The sequence below is a fragment of the Pezoporus wallicus genome, unplaced genomic scaffold (genome assembly GCF_028554395.1).
Source record: "Pezoporus wallicus isolate ANWC-B61680 ecotype Strahan unplaced genomic scaffold, APGP_CSIRO_Pwel_v1 contig_6789, whole genome shotgun sequence".
Classification (NCBI taxonomy): domain Eukaryota; kingdom Metazoa; phylum Chordata; class Aves; order Psittaciformes; family Psittacidae; genus Pezoporus; species Pezoporus wallicus.
This window is the reverse complement of record NW_026637361.1, coordinates 172,505-189,101: the sequence shown is the minus strand read 5'-3', so window position 1 is coordinate 189,101 and position 16,597 is coordinate 172,505. Positions and strand designations below refer to the sequence as shown.

Here is a 16,597-nt window from a genome sequence, read left to right as displayed (position 1 = left end):
AGAAAGGGAAAGGGAAAGGCACCCTGCTATGGCTGGATGGGGTTTCTCCATGCCCTCACTGAGCATCACACACCACATCAGGGGTGTCCTGGGGCTGTGGCAGGAGACACCCTGGATATGTGTATCAAGAGGAGCCAAGCCAGATCCACACAGCCAGGTTCCTGCCTTTCCACAGCATGAACAGCGCGAACAGCACTCAAAATGCAGCTCAAAATGACCAAAGAACCCATCCTGGGGACACCCTTGACACAGCGGAGGTACAAGTGCTGTGGTTCTACCCGTTTCCCTCTGGAAAGAGCTTTGCTGCAGGTGGAATATTTTGAGTCTGAACTTGTGTTCTCTATGAACTTTCTCATGCTCACTCTGGAAACGAATGTCATCAAAGCCAGGCCTGGGGTTATGGAGCCATCCATCTGATTGCATTGTGTGGCGTTTTCTTGGGATGGATCCTGGCTCCAGGCCTAAAACAGCAGGACACAAAATCCAAGTCAGCTGGTGTTTTTGAAGTGGCGAGCATGCCAGCTGCCTTTGGCATACATTGGACAGCATCTCAGCTCCCCTTGAAACCTTTCCTCTGCTTGGAAGGTGGAAAAATAACTCTGGTACAGCTGCAGGTATGCAGAAGCTGCGCGATTCCACTGCTGCTGGTCTCCCAGCCCTTGCTTTGGCTTTGTTTTGCAGAAGGTGCTGCATGTTCCCATGGGCAGAAGGAGGTTTCCGAGGAGAGGGCAGGGCTGGGCACAGACACCGCTCCCCACAATGGCATTGGATGTCAGTCATACTTGCATGGTCACATCTGCCTGATCACTTCTGCCTGGTCTCAGCATGGCCCCATCTGCCTAGAATCAACATGGTGACCTCAGGAGGGCCACACCTGCATGGTCACATCTGCCTGGTCTCATTGGCACAGTCACATTTGCCAGCCACCCCTGCCTCATCTCATCAGCACAATCACCTCAGCAGGGCCACCTCTACCTGGTCATTTCTGCCTGGTTTTATCTGCCTGGTCTCATCATCATGGCCACCTCATTTAGCCACCTCTGCCTTGCCACCTCTGCATATCACATGTACCTGATCAACCCTCTCTGGTCTCATCAGCATGGTCACATCTGCTGGTCACCTCTGCCTGGTTCATTGGCATGGTGACATCTGCTGATCATTCTTTCTTGGTCTTATCAGCATGGTCACCCCAGCAGAGCCACCTCTGCCTGCCTGGTCACTTCTGCCTCATCATATCATGGCCACCTCTGCCATCAGCAGGGCCCCACCTGCTTGGTCACCATAGGATGGCTAGCTCTGCCTGGCCACACAGGTCCCTGGGCCTCCCCAGGGCAGATGTGATACTCAGGGTGACAGTGAGGGCAGAGGACATAGGCCCAGCAAGATGTCCCTTTTTGGAGATATCTTCTGACAGCCCTTCCTCATTTCTACTGGAGAAGGGAAACCACTACCTCTGGTGGCATCTGCCTTGGGGCTCCAGCGCTCTTAAAAGTTCTTTAAAAAGCTTTTCCTCCCCAATTTTATCCAGATGTGAAGGATGACAAAGGAAGACCATTTGCTTTTTGTGGCCACAAGGATTTTGCTGCCTGCTCCTTCCCTTCACCTGCCCCATGGGGATGAAGCTGGCTCCTCTTGGGTGTCCCATCTCACATCCCAGTGCCAGCTGCTGGTTTCCCTCATCTTGCCCAAGTCCCTACTCTCCCCAACGGAGCTTCGCAATGTTTCTCTAGTGGTTTATCACACCTGCTTGCTTCTGGGGGGCTGGGGTCTTCCCCTACCACCAGCCAGGACCTGGGGTGTCCACAAGCAAAGGGCTGACGGCACTGGCATACTGCAGTGTGCAAATGGTTTTCTGGCTGGCCAGAGTGACACTAGCTCACTCACTCCTTGGCCAGGGGCCAAAAGGCATGGCTGGGTGGCTGCCAGTGTTTGCATTAACAGCTGCCAGCTTGTGGTTTGAGGTCACCCGTTCTTTCCAGTGTTTCATTTCCACTTATTTCATGCCTGTAATAACATGGAGCAGGCCACAGCCCCACCACCCCACCCTGCCTGCCCTCCTCTGCTGGGAGAAGCTCTTTGGCTTTCCCTGGGGCCTGGACAGCATCATCATAGCACTGTATCCCCACTGAGACTCCCCGGCTGCCAGGAGGGGACGTGCCAGCATCCCATCACCCCTTAGGGGTTCTCCGTTCTCCTCCTCCTTGGGACATCACTCAGGGGACCAGACACATCATCCCAGGGGACTAGAATCATCTTCCTAGGCAAAAAATAAACCCCAAGGCCAACGTGCGGAAGGTTTGTGCCAAGGCACAGCCCCTCACAAAATAATTTGTAGCTGCCATCAGTCCCTGCCAAGGCTTTGGGAGGCTGTTTTATTAGCAGCTCGCTATGAATAAGTCTCTCTTTTCATAACATGACAGCCTGGAGTGGAACGCCCGGAGCCACACTTGGGATAGGGCGGGATGCGGGGGTCTCTCTGGCTCCCTGAATCCCCAGGGATGCTGGAGTGAGGCTTCTGCTCGAGGAAAAAGAGGAGAAGGAACAGAAGAAGGAGGAGGAAGAGGAGGAGGAGGAGGGCGGTTGTGCCGGCAGCGACCGCCCTCGTCCCGCCCCGCGGCAGCCGCCGGGCACCAGGTACCGGCCAGGCGGCGGCTGCGCGCATGGAGGCGGCGGCGGCCCCGGCCCCGGGCGGCGGCCCCAGTACCCTGTTGCTCTGCCTGGCACTCGCCTCCGGTAAGCGCGGGGCACCCGGCGCGGCGCGGCTCGGCTCGGCTCGGGGGTCCCCTGCTCCGACACAGTCCCGGTGCTGCCCCTGTCCCATCCCGCTGTTTCCCGGTGCCACGCTGGTGATCCTCCACCCACCGCCCGGTCCCATCCTGGTGCCCCCCTATGCCTCTTCTGGTGCTACCCCATCCCGCTGCCCCCCCCCCCCCCCCCCCCCCCAGTCCCAGCCTGCTGATCCCCCCCGTTCCCCTGCCTCATTCCGACTCTGCCCCTGTCCCACCCTCGTATCCACCCTGCCGCTTCTCCAGTCACACCACAGTGACTCCCCGTGTTCCCCGGACAATCCCATCCCAGTCTTCCCCCCATGCCCAGTCCTGTCTCTGTACTCCCTCGTGCTTCCTTGCACCCATCCCATGTGCCTCCATGTCCTGTGCTGGTAATCCTCACTGTCCCATCCCAGTGCTCCCCTGTATCAACTTGGCTCTGGATCTCTGGAACCCTCGGGGGCAGGATGGAGCCGGGGTGCCCTGGGTGCATCCTGCAGTAGGGCTGGGATGGGACACTGCTCATGGTATACCCGTGGTTTGCCTCCTTGGCAGCGCCAGGGATGGGGGATGTGGGGGGGCTGCCGATACCTGTTCAGCAAGTGCACAAGTGTCCCGGTGGTAGTTCCCAAGTGCGTGGGAAGTGGGAAAAGCTGGCTGCAGCTGCCTGCTCAGGGCTGGCAGGAGATAACCACAGGCAGAGTTGAACATCAGCCGGGCTTGGTGATACACAGGGCATCGGAGCACTTTGGGTTTGGCCTTTTGGCAGAGCTGGTGCATGACAAAACCTGCCCAACCTGTGCTGGCAGAAGGAGCTTCAGGGTGGCCGACCTGTTCTGGGGCGGGGGTGCCCATAAGACCAAGGCGATGCCCCACGTGGTTGCTTTCCGGCAATTCGGGCTTTCTCAGGGGAGCGTTGGGGGTGTTATGGCAAAATAACCCTGTGTTTGGGATGCTTGCTCCTGGGTTGTCTCTGACTGCCTTACACAGCAGAGAAGGGCTCTCAGCGTGTCACAGAGATGAGGTTCTTTGCACCCGCAAGGTGCTGAGCTCAGGGTATTGGGGGGCACCCCACAATCCCCCACCCCACCCTGGAGCTGGAGGTGCCATCAGGGCTGTCCTCTCAAGGGGCTGCCAGCCCAGAGGGTGCCAAAATCTGCATCTGGTTGCAATAAGGGTGGGGATCTCATCTTGGTGGGGATCTTTCCATGCTGAGCTGTAAACTCGGTCACTGGGGGTGAAGTCAGCCTCCCTCCCTGTGCTGATGCCTGCAGGTTCCCAAGGGAGGGGGGCAAAACCGTCCCATGGCTCATCCCCGGCTCCCATCAGGCAAATCCCACCCTGCTGCCTGGTCCAGAAGGGGCTGCATCCCCTCCCCAGTGGGATTCTTCAGCTACAGAAGCCCTGGCAGAAGTTCAGCCCTGTCCTTGTTGCAGCTCTGTTACCCAAAATGTGTTGTTAGCTATATATAGCCAGGAGGGACACGTGTGCTGGGAACATCTCTGCCGTAGGATGGGGAAGGCACCGGAGCCTTGGCACCCTCTCTACTGCTGTCAGGGTACTGGGTAGGAACATGGGAACCAGGCTATGCAGCTGCCCAGGCTTGGTGCCCAGTCTCCCTTTCCAGGAGACCTTGATGTGGCCAAGCTGCAAAGTGAGTGCACCCACTCAGAACAGGAACACCCAGCACCCTGCCCCACCAGGCGGGACCTGTCCCCACTCTGCTGGGTGCCACCACAATGGGGTGAATCCCTGGGGAGGGCTGGGCTGGGAGCGGGACCGTGCTGAGTCAGTGCTGCTATGCCAGCGATCTGGTTACCGATCCGGTTACCGCCACTGCTGTCAGGACGTGCTGGGTCTGAGCCAGCCCTCAGCTTTGTCCCATTGCCACAGCGAGCATGGTTACCCCTTTTCCAGCTCGATCCATGCCCCAGTGCAACCGTGAGTGATGTTGTGGTGGGAATTTAGCTGTTGGACACTGGAAGCTACTGGGCTTCTGTGGGTGCTGAATTGCAGTGTTCACGTCTCCCCACTCCCATGGCTGGTGTGCTTTTTAGAATCAGAGAATCCCAGACTGGTTTGGGTTGGAAGGGACCTTAAAGTTCACCCAGTTTCAATCCCCTGCCATGGGCAGGGACACCTTCCACTAGACCAGGTTGCTCCAAGGTTGCTCCAAGCCCCGACCAACTTGGCCTTGAACACTGGCAGGAATGCAGCAGCCACAGTTTCTTTGGGTAACCTGTGCCACCGCCTCACCAACCTCACAGTAAAGAACTTCTTCCTTAGATCTAACCTGAACTTCCCCTATTTCAGTTTAAACCCATCACCCCTTGTCCTATCGCTACAGTCACTGATGAAGAGTCCCTCTCCAGCATCCTTGCAGGCTCCCTTCAGATACTGGAAGGCTTCTATGAGATCTCCACACAGCTTCTCTTCTCCAGGCTGAACAGCCCCAAGAAGACCATGGTCTTTCAGAAAGACATCTCTGGGGATTCCCCCCCCCCCCCCCCCCCCCCCCCATCTGCTGACTGCCCACAGGCTGTGCTGTGCCCCCTAAACCCCTCCTGTCTGGCTCCAGGATGCTGGTGCTGAGTGGAGGAGGCAGACAGGGACCAGCTTTCCCTTCCCCTCACCCTGGGGAACAGCCAAGCCAATGCTGCTGGGGAAGGAGGGGCTCTTTGCCAGTCCCCTCCCTATGGCCAAGGCCAGGATAAGTGGCTGCGGTGGGTGCTGGTGGTGATGCTCTAGTCAAGCTTCACCCCCTGACCCACCTCCATTGCCTTTCAGGTTTGGCTTTATTTGGTTGTGTGGGTGCTGACACAAATGTCACCACTGACCATGGAATGGAGAGATTTACCTGTGGCACAGCCCGGAGCTGCATGGGTATGGTGCAAGGATGCTTAGGGGAGCTGGTGACACCGGATGGGAGCTGAACAATGCAGGGCAGAGGGCTGGGATGGAGGATGGATGTTGTATCAACCACAGCCACGCAGGGAAGCGGCATGCCACAGCCAAGGACACACATTCCTGTGGCTCTGGATGGACCAGATGCTCTCTGAGGAGAACTGTAACCCCGGGGGGGGGGGGGGGGGGGGTGTTTCCTTGTCACTCCAGGGAATGTTACACAGCTGAGGAGGCAGGGACACTTCTCCAGGTGCCCGGAGGAATACAAGCACTACTGCGTCAAGGGGAGATGCCGATTCCTCATGGCCGAGAAGGCGCCAGCTTGTGTGTAAGCCACTGCTGCTGGGGACATGGAGAGAGGGAAGAGGAGGGCACCATGGTGGGTTTTTGGACACCCAATCCATCTTCTGCCTCCCCTGTGCCATGGGGTAGGTGTGAGAGGGGCTACACGGGGGCTCGCTGCGAGAGGGTGGACATCTTCTACCTGCGAGGAGACCGGGGCCAGATCGTCATCATCTCCTTGATTGCTGCCATTGTCACCCTTATCATCCTCGTTGTCTGCGCCTGCCTCTGCAGTCAGTACGTGGTGGGGGGAACAGGGCGAGGCACGGGAAGAGGTTATGGGGAATGATGCCCACCTCCAGTGGGTTCAGGAGGTTAGATTTAGGGGTCCCTGCCCTGGCCTCTGAGGGTGCTGGGGGGGGGATGTGAGGCATTGCCTTGGAGCTGGACACCATGCACGATCTCACCCAGAGCTTCTGTGGGTGAAAGTGGAGGGAGGAGGAGCAGCAAAACTGCCATGCCTCGTTTTCCTTTTGGGTTTTATTTTGACTTATTCCACACCCCCCATCAAAGCCACTGTCGGAAGCAGCGCATGAAGAGAAAGGCGGACGAGATGGAGACGTTAAACAAGAATTTGCCTTCCAAAAGCGAGGACGTGCTGGAGACAGGCATTGCGTGAAGGTACATGGGGTTGGTAATGGCGACTGATCCCGGGATAACGAGAGGACCCCCACGAGGGGCAGCCGCTCTCCCTCCCCTCTCTCTGCAGGAGCTCCAGGTACCTGCAGGCGGGTCCCGGACAGACAGCGGCACCGGCTGGCTCGAATGGCGAGGGCTAAAACTAACGGTGGCGTTAATAAAGGGGTGAAAGGAGAGGTGCCAATGTCTCGACTGATCCTTGCTTGGGAGCGCCCCCCGTTCCGGCTGTGGGTGCTGCGCTGCTGCCCCGACGCCCGGCCGCGCAGCCCATCCCCTCTGCGTCCGCCAGGGGGCGCCGCAGCGCGGGACGGCAGAGGCCCCAAAGCCTCCCCTGCGGCCAGCAGGGGGCGCCGCCGCCGCGGGAAGAGGTCCCTGTGCCGGGGGCCCCTGCTCGGCTGCGGGCGCCGCGCTGGTGCTGCTGCCCCGCCACGGATCCGCCCTGTGCTGCCGCCGCGCCCCACTCCTGCGGCTGAGCGGAGGCCGCTGCTCAAGGGCGGGGTCCGAGCCGGAGACCGGGATGAGGGAGTCGCTCTCCCGCCTCCCCGGGGCTTCGAGGAGGAGGTTTCAGACACAGAGAACCGAGAGCGACGCCGGCCCCCGCCTGCCCTGGGCAGCCTCGGCATCCCGGGACGTTGCCGAGCAAGGGAAAGCGGGGGAAGATGGGCAGAACCGGCGCTATTTCCTCGCTTCTTCCTCCGCTGCGGGGCTACGGTGCGGGTGCGGCGGCACCGGGCCGGCTTTGCGTGTGGGACTCCTGCCGGGAACCACGGCGGAAAGGGGCAGGTACCGGGGGTCGGGGCTGCCTGCGCCGGCAGTCACTGGTGAGCGGGTTCTCGCCCTCTTCCCGGGGCGGGACCATCCATGGGTTCCCGGTGACTTCCGCGGGGGCTGAGGGTCTCCCGGAGCGGCCGGTGACCCCTCCCGTTGCCGAGCTCCCTCCTCCCGGAGCGGGCACCGGCTGTTGCTTTTCCCCGGCTCTTCCCCGCAGCGGCTCCGGCAGGACAGAGCTTTCCGTCCGTCCGGCTCTGGCGAGAGCTCGGACTGGTGAGTGTGGGAGCTGCTGGGGAAAACTGGTTTACACTGCTGCTGCTCTGAGCGGAGCCGTGGTTTGACCTAAGCCCTTCTTTTTCAGCTCAAAAGAGGCTGCGGTGGGAGCAGAGGCCCAGATCCCCTCACCGGCTTCTGGAGCCCCGTTGGTGGCTCTGTGAAGCCCGGCCAGGCACGGGGAGAGAGGGCCGCCCCGGTGCTGCCGATCCCTCGGGAGCTGTCGTTGATCCGGGTGGTGCTGTGTGAGGAAAGCTCATCCTCACCGAGGAGCAGGGCCCGAGGGGTGAGGACACCTCGGTGGGATGAGTGCCCCAACCCTGTACGGTGGGATCGAGGAGATGGCTCCGAGGGAATCCCCGGGTGCCGCAGGAGGCAACGGGGTACCCGTTCAGGGTGTCTGGAGAGGTGGGAGGGGGTGCTGTCGGGGTCCAATCCAGACCCCGGCACTGGTAGGTGCCGGTCCCCGTCTGAGGCTGCCGCGGTCGGTCTGTGCCGCTGTTAACGCTCAGGGCCGGAGGGTTTTCAGACAGACCCTGGCACTCACCCGCCCTTCCGGGAAGAACCGGTACATTCCTGGGGTCCCAGCCCCGCTTCTCCCTCCCCGGCTGTCTCAGGGGTGTGCTGCCAGGAGCTGGTTGTGCCACGTCTGTCCCTGCACAGGGATGGACACACGGATGAGCAGAGGAGCCCCAGCCACGCCGGGAGCTGTGTGCTGAGGCCGACGCTGCCGCCTGATAGTGCGAGTGTCTGGCTCCAGTAAGGACACGGCCAGAGGCTGGGGGCTTGGGGTAGCTTTTTGGTCGGTTTTGGGTCACTTCTGTGTATTTTTGGAAGCTTTTGGGTAGCTTTTCATGGGTTTTGGGGTAGTTTTGGGCAGGGTTGGGTAGTTTCAAGGGGGGTTGTGTGCTTGGAGTTTTGTGTGTTTGTTCAAGTCCCTGTTTCTTTCAGGCTCAGCTCGTTTATGGCTGGGGACACTGTTTCTGCTCACCTGTTTTTTTTTCAGGCCCAGCCTCTGGATGGGTCCAGTTCCACTGTGGCTGCAGCTCATGTCCATCTCCAGCCCCAGCTGCTGCTTCAACCTGCTTGTGCATGTTAAACTAAGTCTGGCTTATAGCCAGGTCGTAAATCAGTCACTGTCACAATATGTAGATGAATATGACCTGTCATAATTGCTCGCTGTACAGCCCTGGGCTAACAAGCGCCCAAGACTCTTGCAGTGGTTGTACATGCCTTGAGTAAATAGAGTTGGAGCCCAGACCCAGCGTGAAAAGCACCTTTCACCCAGAGACTACCTCAGATACTGAATTCAGGCGAGTGCATGCTAGGTGTTCCAGCATTCAGGGACCAATGTGACTGGACACCCCCTCCGGCCAGGATCCATGCACCAGCCTACTCTGCTCCCACAGCCCAACCCCATCCAGCCTGGCCCTGGCTTTGACCACAGAACCACCCAACAGGGTCTTGCTTCTGAGCCCAAAGGTGCAGGACTCGGGCCCTGGCACAGCCCCAGGGCTCCGTTCTGCAGCTGGGAAATGCCGTGTTCATGCTGCAGAGCCGTGGCCCTAGGTCCCGAGTACCAAAGCACCCTCCTGAGCCCCCAAACACCTGGTGCTGAGCAGCAAAAGTCAGGACCTGGTCTGTGTTTCTGAGCCCCAGCATCAGCCCAATGAGTCACGGCAAGACTTCCATACATGGCAGTTCTGTTTCTAAGCTCTGAACCTGTTTCTTGAGCAGCTAAACGCAGAGATAGGGCTGTTTGAGCCCCAGAACTGACCACATGAGCCGGGTTCCGACACGTGAGTCTTGGTCTCCATTTCTGAGCACCAAATCTGGTTCTAGTGACCCCGGTTTCGAGCCCCCAAACCGCAGGACTCGGTCTCTGTTTCTGAACCCAAAGCGGCCCCAGGAGCCGATTGGCTTCCAGACTCCAACGCTCCGAGCCCGGTTCCAGGCCAGGCTCAGCCCTCGGTCTCCACTCCCGAAGCGTGTGCCGGAGCCCGGGGTGCCCTCCTCGATGGCCAGCCCCATGCCCTCGGGGAGCCTCAGGCGGGCCCCGGAGCCGGTGTCCAGCCCCGCAGGGCTCGGCTCTCTCGGAGACCGAGGCCCGGACCGCCCCCGGCAGCCACGTCCGGGGAATGCGGGGCTCGTTATGGATCCGCAGCACCGACCAAGGCCGGTCCCCGCTCTGCAGGGCTCTGCTCAGCCGCAGCCCCCGCTGAAGCCCCAAACCGACCCCAGTCCCCGAACCCGGGCGGCGCTCGGGAAGGGGTCGGGGAACGGGCGAGAGCGCCGGCACCGACCCTGGAGGCTTTACCCCCCGCCAGCAGCAGTAACCAGCACCCCCGAGACCCGCACGTAGAAAGACGGCAAGCGCACGGGTCAACCCTTAGGCCCCGCCCCGCGCACACGCTCAGTGGGAGGAGTCTCAGCGAGTGGGGGGGCGGGGCTTGCGGGCTGAACGGCCTCTCGGTCGCTGGGTCCTAGCGTCCGCCGCCCGGGGGATGTGGTCTCACGAGGGCTCCCGGCACCCCTGAGCTGTTTTGTGGTTGGTTTTTTTTACCTAATTTTCTCAAAAAAGGAGGTTTCTTCGGCCACAGAGCCCCTGCCGATGTCTGTGCTTTCCTTTTTGGACACTTCAATAATTTCCCAAGTTTTCATTTAAAAAGAAAAACAAACCAAACCCACCACTCACCAACTGCCAGAAGATGCTGACTGTGAGGGTAAAGTCTCCATGATTCAAATGGAGCAATTAACTGAATTAACTCCAGCTGACACTCCTGTAATCTGCCCGAGGCTGTAGCACAGCCAGAGGAAATCTCATTTGCTTCCCTTAGCAATAAACCTTGCAAATCGTTATTTGTTCATAGATAACTAAAGATATTGGTAATATTCAGGCTTTTGCTTGGACTTGACCCCTTAAGAGACCAATATACTCTTTAAACACACGCTGATGGTGTTAGGATGGGGGGGGGGAGGAGGGGATTTTCCTGCCTCCTGGATGGAGACAACCTGGCAAAGTTCAGAGCTGCACACCTGGGCTGAGCACCAGGAGCCCCTTCCTTTGGCCACAACTTAGATTTTGGGGAATTTTCAACCTCAGAGATACTTTGATTTCATGCACACCATTTATTTCTACCTCTCCTGGCCAGCTGTGCTTCAAGCTGCCTACAAAGTTGTGAAAGCTCAAGAGGCAGATCCACAACGAGCAGATTGAGCTGGGGCAGTGGATCTGAAGCCCCTTGGGTCCAGCAGGGGCTGTTGGATGCAGGATGCATCCCCGTCATCCCACATCCAACAGCGATGCCAGTACATCCCTGCACAAGCATGCAGCGGAGGACAAGAACCCACCTGGGATACTCCAAGGGTACTGAATGAGTACCCCAAGCACCCAGGTGGAACCCAGCCATTGGAGCCTCCTCCTAAACCCTTGAGCATCGCAGGAGACAGGCACCATAAACAGAAACATAGAGCCTTGCCAATATCACAGTATTTATTTTCTATGCCGTCTTACAGACCCCTCTCCACACAACCGTCTGACAGTAAGGCATTAAGACATATCTAAAGGTTTTCTGCAGCCACCCATGCCTGCTGCCTTAGCGCAGCGTCACCAGCTCTTCAGCAGAAGTGGGATGAATGGCAACGGTGTTGTCCAGGTCAGCCTTGGTGGCCCCCATTTTGATGGCCACAGCAAAGCCCTGCAGTATCTCGTCACAGCCCAGCCCTTGCATATGCAATCCCACCACCTTTGGGGAAGAAGAGAGAGGCTGGATAGGACACAGCACGGGCAGGCTGGTTTGAGGTGTAAGGGACCTTAAAGCTCATCCAGTTCCAATCCCCTGCCATGGGCAGGAACACCTTCCACTAGGCTAGGTTGTTCCAAACCCTGTCCATGGCCTTGAACACTTCCAGGTTCAAGGGCATGGGGCCTTGAACCCAATGGCTAGCCATTGGGCAAGCCTCAGCTTCTCTGGGGAACCTGTGCCAGGGCCTCACCACCCTCACAGGAAAGAACTTCCTAACATCTCAGTCTCCCCTTTGTCAGGTTAAAGCCATTCCCCCTTGGCCTGTCCCTGCAGGTCCTTGTCCAAAGACCCTCTCCAGGTTTCTTGTAGCCCCTTTAGGCATTTGGCAGCTGCTATAAGGTCTCCCTGGAGCCTCCTCTTCTCCATTCTGAACAAGCTCTCTCAACTTTTCTCCAGAGCAGAGGTACCCGAGCCCTCAGAAGATCTTTGTGGCCATCCATGAATCTAGGGTGAATGCTGGGCTTGATGCTGGGGGAGCTGGATCAGACCTGACCACGGGGGTACAAGAGGACCAGCTGTGGTCCTTTCCATCCCCATGCACTGCCCAGTTGTCCCCCCAACATCACCTCCACACACCTTCTCCTCCTTGCCAGCGCACACCAGCTTCATGACACACTTCACCTTCCTCTGGGTGACAGCGTGATACAAGGGGTTGAAGGATGTACTGTAGCTCTTCACATTCTCCCTCCCGTATGCGGCCACGGCTTCATCTGCAGCAGAAGACACAACACATGGGTGAAGGGGCTGTGCCATATGCACAAGGTGCTTATAATGAGGGACTCAAAGCACATTTTACAAGGCTCAGACCACTTGCTGGAGATCCGACTGTTTCCTTGAGCATCAAATCATCATCTCTGAGCTAATGTACCCAGCCCCGTTTGTCCCTACCTTCAGTGAGACCCACGGTGCCAATGGGTGGGTGGCTGAAGACAACAGTGGGGATGTAATGGTAGTCAAGCCGAGAGTCCTGCTTGCCCTCAAAGAGCCTGTGGGCCAGCTTTCTGCCAGCTGCAATGGCCACTGTGGGGAGGGACGAGGATGAGGAGCCTGAACTGTGGCACGAATGCACCATGGAGGGGAAGGTGGCACAGCCGTGGTACCTGGGGTGAGGAGAGCTCTCCCACACACGTCCCCAATGGCATAGACCCCTCTCCTGGTGGTGTTCTGGTATTCATCCACCACCACATGGCCTTTGGCATCCATCTGCACACCCTGCCATTGGGAAACAGCAGCTGCTTTTGGCGAAGTGTGATGGGTGGGATGGGACAAGCAGTGTCCATGGGGGACACATGCTGGTGGCCACAGTGCTACCAGCCGCAGGGAGATCATGGTGGGAATACCATCCTATGGCAGGCTCTGGAGACCCATGGGACCCCAAAGACCCATGGGTCCCCGAAGACCTGAGGGGCATCCTCGCACCAGCGCTGCCATCTCACCACTCGGTCCAGGCACAGGTCCTGGGTGTTGGGTTCCCTCCCCACAGCCCACAGCAGGCAGTCCACGTCCTGAATCACTTTCTCCGTTGGCTTGTGGCCTGGCATTAAGGAGGTCACTGTCACAGCCAAAAGCCCAGAAGGGGACTTGGTGACCGTCTTGACCTGTGGGGAACAATAGGAGCCACAGGGGAAGAAGGTGGCAACAGCTTTTGCCTTATAACAGGTGACAGTGGCCACACCACAGAACCAGGGATGCCCCAAAATGCCAGCATTCCCCCATGCCTGTCTCCCCAGGAAGGATGGGGAAAGCATGCCCATACCTGTGTGTGCTTCCAGACATCCACCCCGCTGTTCTCCAGCTCATGGGTGCAGTTTGAGCTGATCATGGAGTCGAAAGTCCTCAGAACCTGGGCAGGGACCCATCAGACGAAGGTCGACAGGTGAAGGCACCATCTGGCAGCCCCCTCCTTGGGCATTCACCTCTGCCCATGCCCCATCCAGGCCCAGAGAGGTTTGGGGTGTTAATGATCAAGTTCCCCTGTGTCTGTTTTTCCTTTAATTTGTTGGGTTATTTTATGTTCAAATCAGGGTTTGAAATAAAGCTCAAGTAAGCAGGTGCAGCAGCAGGAATGCCAGGCACAGGCTGGTGCCGCCAAGTTGCCTGGCAGCACACCTACACTCTGCTCTTCCTTACACCCATCCTTATACCCATCGGCATCACATCACAATCCTCTGCACCACCATTCCCATTCTCCTAAGCCTGCCATGGCTCAGACCCTCCTTTAGAAGCCCATATGGGAGTTGACAAGCAGGAAACTCTGGTGAGGTGGGATGCAACTACCAGGTGGCAAGCATGGCTGGGGACAACTGGTGGCAGGCACTACCTTGTCCTGGCGGATCAGCAGGGATGACTTGGAGCCCAGCGTGGAGAGGATCCCTGCGATTTCCACTGCAATGTAGCCGGCACCGACAATCACACTGCGCCTGTAGAGAAGGGGTGATGCCGTGTGTGAGCATGTGGAGCTGCTGGTGATGGTGGTGGCAAAGTGGTGATGGTGGTAAAATGAGCACTGTTTTACCTGGGCAGCTCCTCCAGGTCAAAGAAGCCATCGCTGGTCATCCCCAGGCTGGCACCTGCAAAGCAGAGCCCCTTTCGCACCCCTTCCCACCTTCCCCTCCCCCAAATCCCGCTTTGCTTCGACAGGATTCTGTCATGCTCACCGGGAATTTGGCTGTCAGAAGGGACAGTCGGGTGCCCGCCTGTGGCTATAAGGATGTGAGGAGCTGTGTATTTTTTCCCATCCACTTCGATGGTAGGCTCAGGATCAGCGGTGAACTTGCCATAGCCCCGAATGATGTCAATGTGAGCCTTGGTGGAGTAAGAATCACAGAATCATAGAATGGTTTGGGTTGGAAAGGACCTTAAGACCATCCAGTTCCAACCCCCTGCCATGAGCAGAGACACCTCACACTAGACCATATTGGCCAAGGCTCTGTCCAACCTGGCCTTGAACACTGCCAGGGATGGAGCATTCACTTCTGTGTGTGATTAACAACGGGACAAGGTGTGAGAGCCAGCAAATGGAGTCGGGGGGAAGATGACACCCATTAAGTCTGGAAAAGTGGCTGAAAATCCAACAGATCCTACTTCCTCACTCGGCTTGCAGGACAAACACATCCTCACCTTCTTGAGGTTATTCTCATAGATCTCATTGAGGCGCCTCACATAAGCATCACGCTTCTCTTTAATGGTTCTGGAAGAGAGCAGGGGCTTATTGCCACCGTAAGCAAATGAACCTACAGAGCTCAGAGAGAAACAATTCATTCCCTTCAGTACATGGCACCCACACCACAAAATAAACCAGCCACCAGCTACCCAGCCTTCCCCACCAGTGTGATGTTTTTGTGCCTGCCTTTGCTGCATCCATCTTTTCCAGTCTTTTCCCACCCCTTTTCCAAAATACAGCAGGAATCCAGGCTACATAACCAGCTCAGCATCCATCTACATGAAGCCTCAAAGCAGCCAGGGACCCCTTTGCGGCAGGCAACATACCACGGGGTCAAGGTGCTGCTCTGTGGCTGCTTCCCATGGGAATCGCACCAGGAGATGCTTGGTTCCACCTGGCTCTTTCCATGCTTACCTCCAGTTGAACTTGATGCTGGGTGTTTCAAAGCCATAGTCGGCGTGATCATGGACAAACTCCATGTGGACAGCCGCATTCCACATCACCTGCTCATGCAACCCGCAAGTCAGGATACGGGAAAATCCCAGCCACCCTTCCCAATGCTTTCCCTCTGCCCACAGCAGCCCACAGGACATGGATGTGAGCATATCACAGCATCCTGATGGCTCAATACACCCTGAGCCCCTGCATCCTCCCCACAATTCGGCAGACACCCACACCAAAGCCAGCAATGAAAGCACCCTTACCTTCTTTGGCACGCACCCAACATTGACCTAGAGGGGAGGTAAGAGTAAGTCTTGGCATTTTAAGGCTCAGTGTTTCAAAGGGGATGCCCTGGAGAGAGCATCCTTCATCAGACTGGTACCGAATCCCAGCTCTGTGCTCAGAATAATATATTAGGGATTATAGGTCTTTGGCAAAAGAGGGTTATAAGTGCCTTCAGTGCCTCAAGGGCTTGCCAATTGCCAACCCTCACTTCCTTGAAGAATACGGAAGGGGCAGAGTGTTTAAGTGGGTTTTTTTCCATTGATAATTTAAAAAAGATTCACTAGGAGAAAGGGATTTGCCATCCCCCTCCTGTCCAGGAAACGTCTGTACAGCAACTCTTCTATGGGAAACACACTTACAAGCATAAAACTCAAGCCTGCCCCTGGCATTCCTGAGGAACACGTTTGTTTTCTCTGCTCCCTGTGCCTGCCACATTCTGCTTTGCTAACGTTCAGTTGTTACCGAGATCAGAGTTGAGCTGTGCAGATCCTGACTCGACAACATCCATTTATCCTCCCCAGAACAGGCAGGAAGAGGGGGATTAGAACTAGATGATCAAAGGTCCTTTCCAACCCAAAGCATTCTATTATCACCCTCACACTTATAGAATTGGACCCTTTCTGCTTCCACGCAACTCAGCATGACACGGCAAATCCTCAACGGCAAATCCTCAAGCAATGCTCCGTGGCTAGGATAGCGCTTCTTGCCCTCTAGCTTACCCAGTGGACCGGGATGAGCCCGGGGGGACCCACTGCTGCATAACTCCTGTATCCCCATCCACCGCTCATGATGGGAGCGTGTGAACCCCCCGCGGGTGCCCCCGGACTCACGCAAGTGCCGCCTAAGCGATGCGGCTCCACAAGTGCAACGCGGGCTCCCAGCTCGGCCGCCCGCCGAGCCCCTGCCAGGCCCCCCGACCCACCACCCAGCACCAGCAGCTCGTACGCAGCAGCCGCCATGACCCCGGCTCGGTAAGGCCCTGCCGCTCCGCTCTGCTCCGCCTCCCCGGTCCCGCCCCGTCCCAGCACGGCACCACGGGTTAGGGCTGACAATGGCAAGTTTATTGGTTCAGGTACAGCGAGGAGGGTTGCAAGCAGCTCAAGGACAAATGTAGGGTGAGGGTGAGAGGGAGGATAACAAAATAGAACAGCAGCAACAAAACAAAAAAAAAAAAAAAAAAAAGGGGGGGGGTGGGGGGGGTGGGG

General features: G+C 57.6%; 2 protein-coding genes across 9 annotated transcripts; one reads left to right on the top strand and one right to left on the bottom strand.

Moving 5' to 3' along the window:
- Positions 1-2,576: 2,576 nt before the first annotated feature.
- Positions 2,577-6,826, top strand: BTC (betacellulin). Of its 3 annotated transcripts, XM_057405158.1 has the most exons (6): positions 2,577-2,733; positions 5,556-5,651; positions 5,883-6,000; positions 6,105-6,251; positions 6,528-6,635; positions 6,724-6,826. In XM_057405158.1, the coding sequence occupies exons 1-5, from the start codon at positions 2,661-2,663 to the stop codon at positions 6,631-6,633; spliced, it is 540 nt and encodes a 179-aa protein (XP_057261141.1). In that variant the 5' UTR covers positions 2,577-2,660; the 3' UTR covers positions 6,634-6,635; positions 6,724-6,826. The 3 variants fall into 3 exon arrangements, with proteins under 3 accessions (XP_057261141.1, XP_057261140.1, XP_057261142.1); XM_057405157.1 differs by having other exon boundaries at positions 6,528-6,826; XM_057405159.1 differs by lacking the exon at positions 5,556-5,651 and having other exon boundaries at positions 2,597-2,733; positions 6,528-6,826.
- Positions 6,827-11,189: 4,363 nt separating this feature from the next.
- On the bottom strand, positions 11,190-16,576 carry GSR (glutathione-disulfide reductase). 6 transcript variants are annotated; one of them, XM_057405142.1, is made up of 13 exons: positions 16,223-16,576; positions 15,270-15,397; positions 15,081-15,170; positions 14,624-14,693; positions 14,161-14,308; positions 14,019-14,073; positions 13,824-13,923; positions 13,260-13,346; positions 12,940-13,101; positions 12,604-12,715; positions 12,392-12,523; positions 12,080-12,213; positions 11,190-11,443 (listed from the first exon to the last, which is right to left on the bottom strand). In XM_057405142.1, exons 1-13 carry the CDS (start codon positions 16,349-16,351, stop codon positions 11,294-11,296), a joined length of 1,497 nt encoding a protein of 498 aa, XP_057261125.1. In that variant the 5' UTR covers positions 16,352-16,576; the 3' UTR covers positions 11,190-11,293. The 6 variants fall into 6 exon arrangements, with proteins under 6 accessions (XP_057261125.1, XP_057261126.1, XP_057261128.1 ...); XM_057405143.1 differs by having other exon boundaries at positions 11,190-11,464; positions 15,081-15,169; positions 15,371-15,397; XM_057405145.1 differs by having other exon boundaries at positions 11,190-11,464; positions 14,624-14,736; positions 15,081-15,169; positions 15,371-15,397; positions 16,223-16,333.
- Between the last annotated feature and the right edge of the window lie 21 nt (positions 16,577-16,597).

Bases quoted from the DNA above. Each gene is read 5' to 3' on its own strand.
- BTC (XM_057405158.1), top strand. From the start codon at position 2,661: ATGGAGGCGGCGGCGGCCCCGGCCCCGGGCGGCGGCCCCAGTACCCTG. The intron at 5,652-5,882 runs GTATGGTGCAAG...TTGTCACTCCAG, and splicing joins CACAGCCCGGAGCTGCATGG to GGAATGTTACACAGCTGAGG. The intron at 6,001-6,104 runs GTAAGCCACTGC...GCCATGGGGTAG, and splicing joins GAGAAGGCGCCAGCTTGTGT to GTGTGAGAGGGGCTACACGG.
- GSR (XM_057405142.1), bottom strand. From the start codon at position 16,351: ATGGCGGCTGCTGCGTACGAGCTGCTGGTGCTGGGTGGTGGGTCGGGG. The intron at 13,102-13,259 runs GTATGGGCATGC...TGTTCCCCACAG, and splicing joins ATGTCTGGAAGCACACACAG to GTCAAGACGGTCACCAAGTC. The intron at 12,524-12,603 runs GTACCACGGCTG...CCCTCCCCACAG, and splicing joins GAGAGCTCTCCTCACCCCAG to TGGCCATTGCAGCTGGCAGA.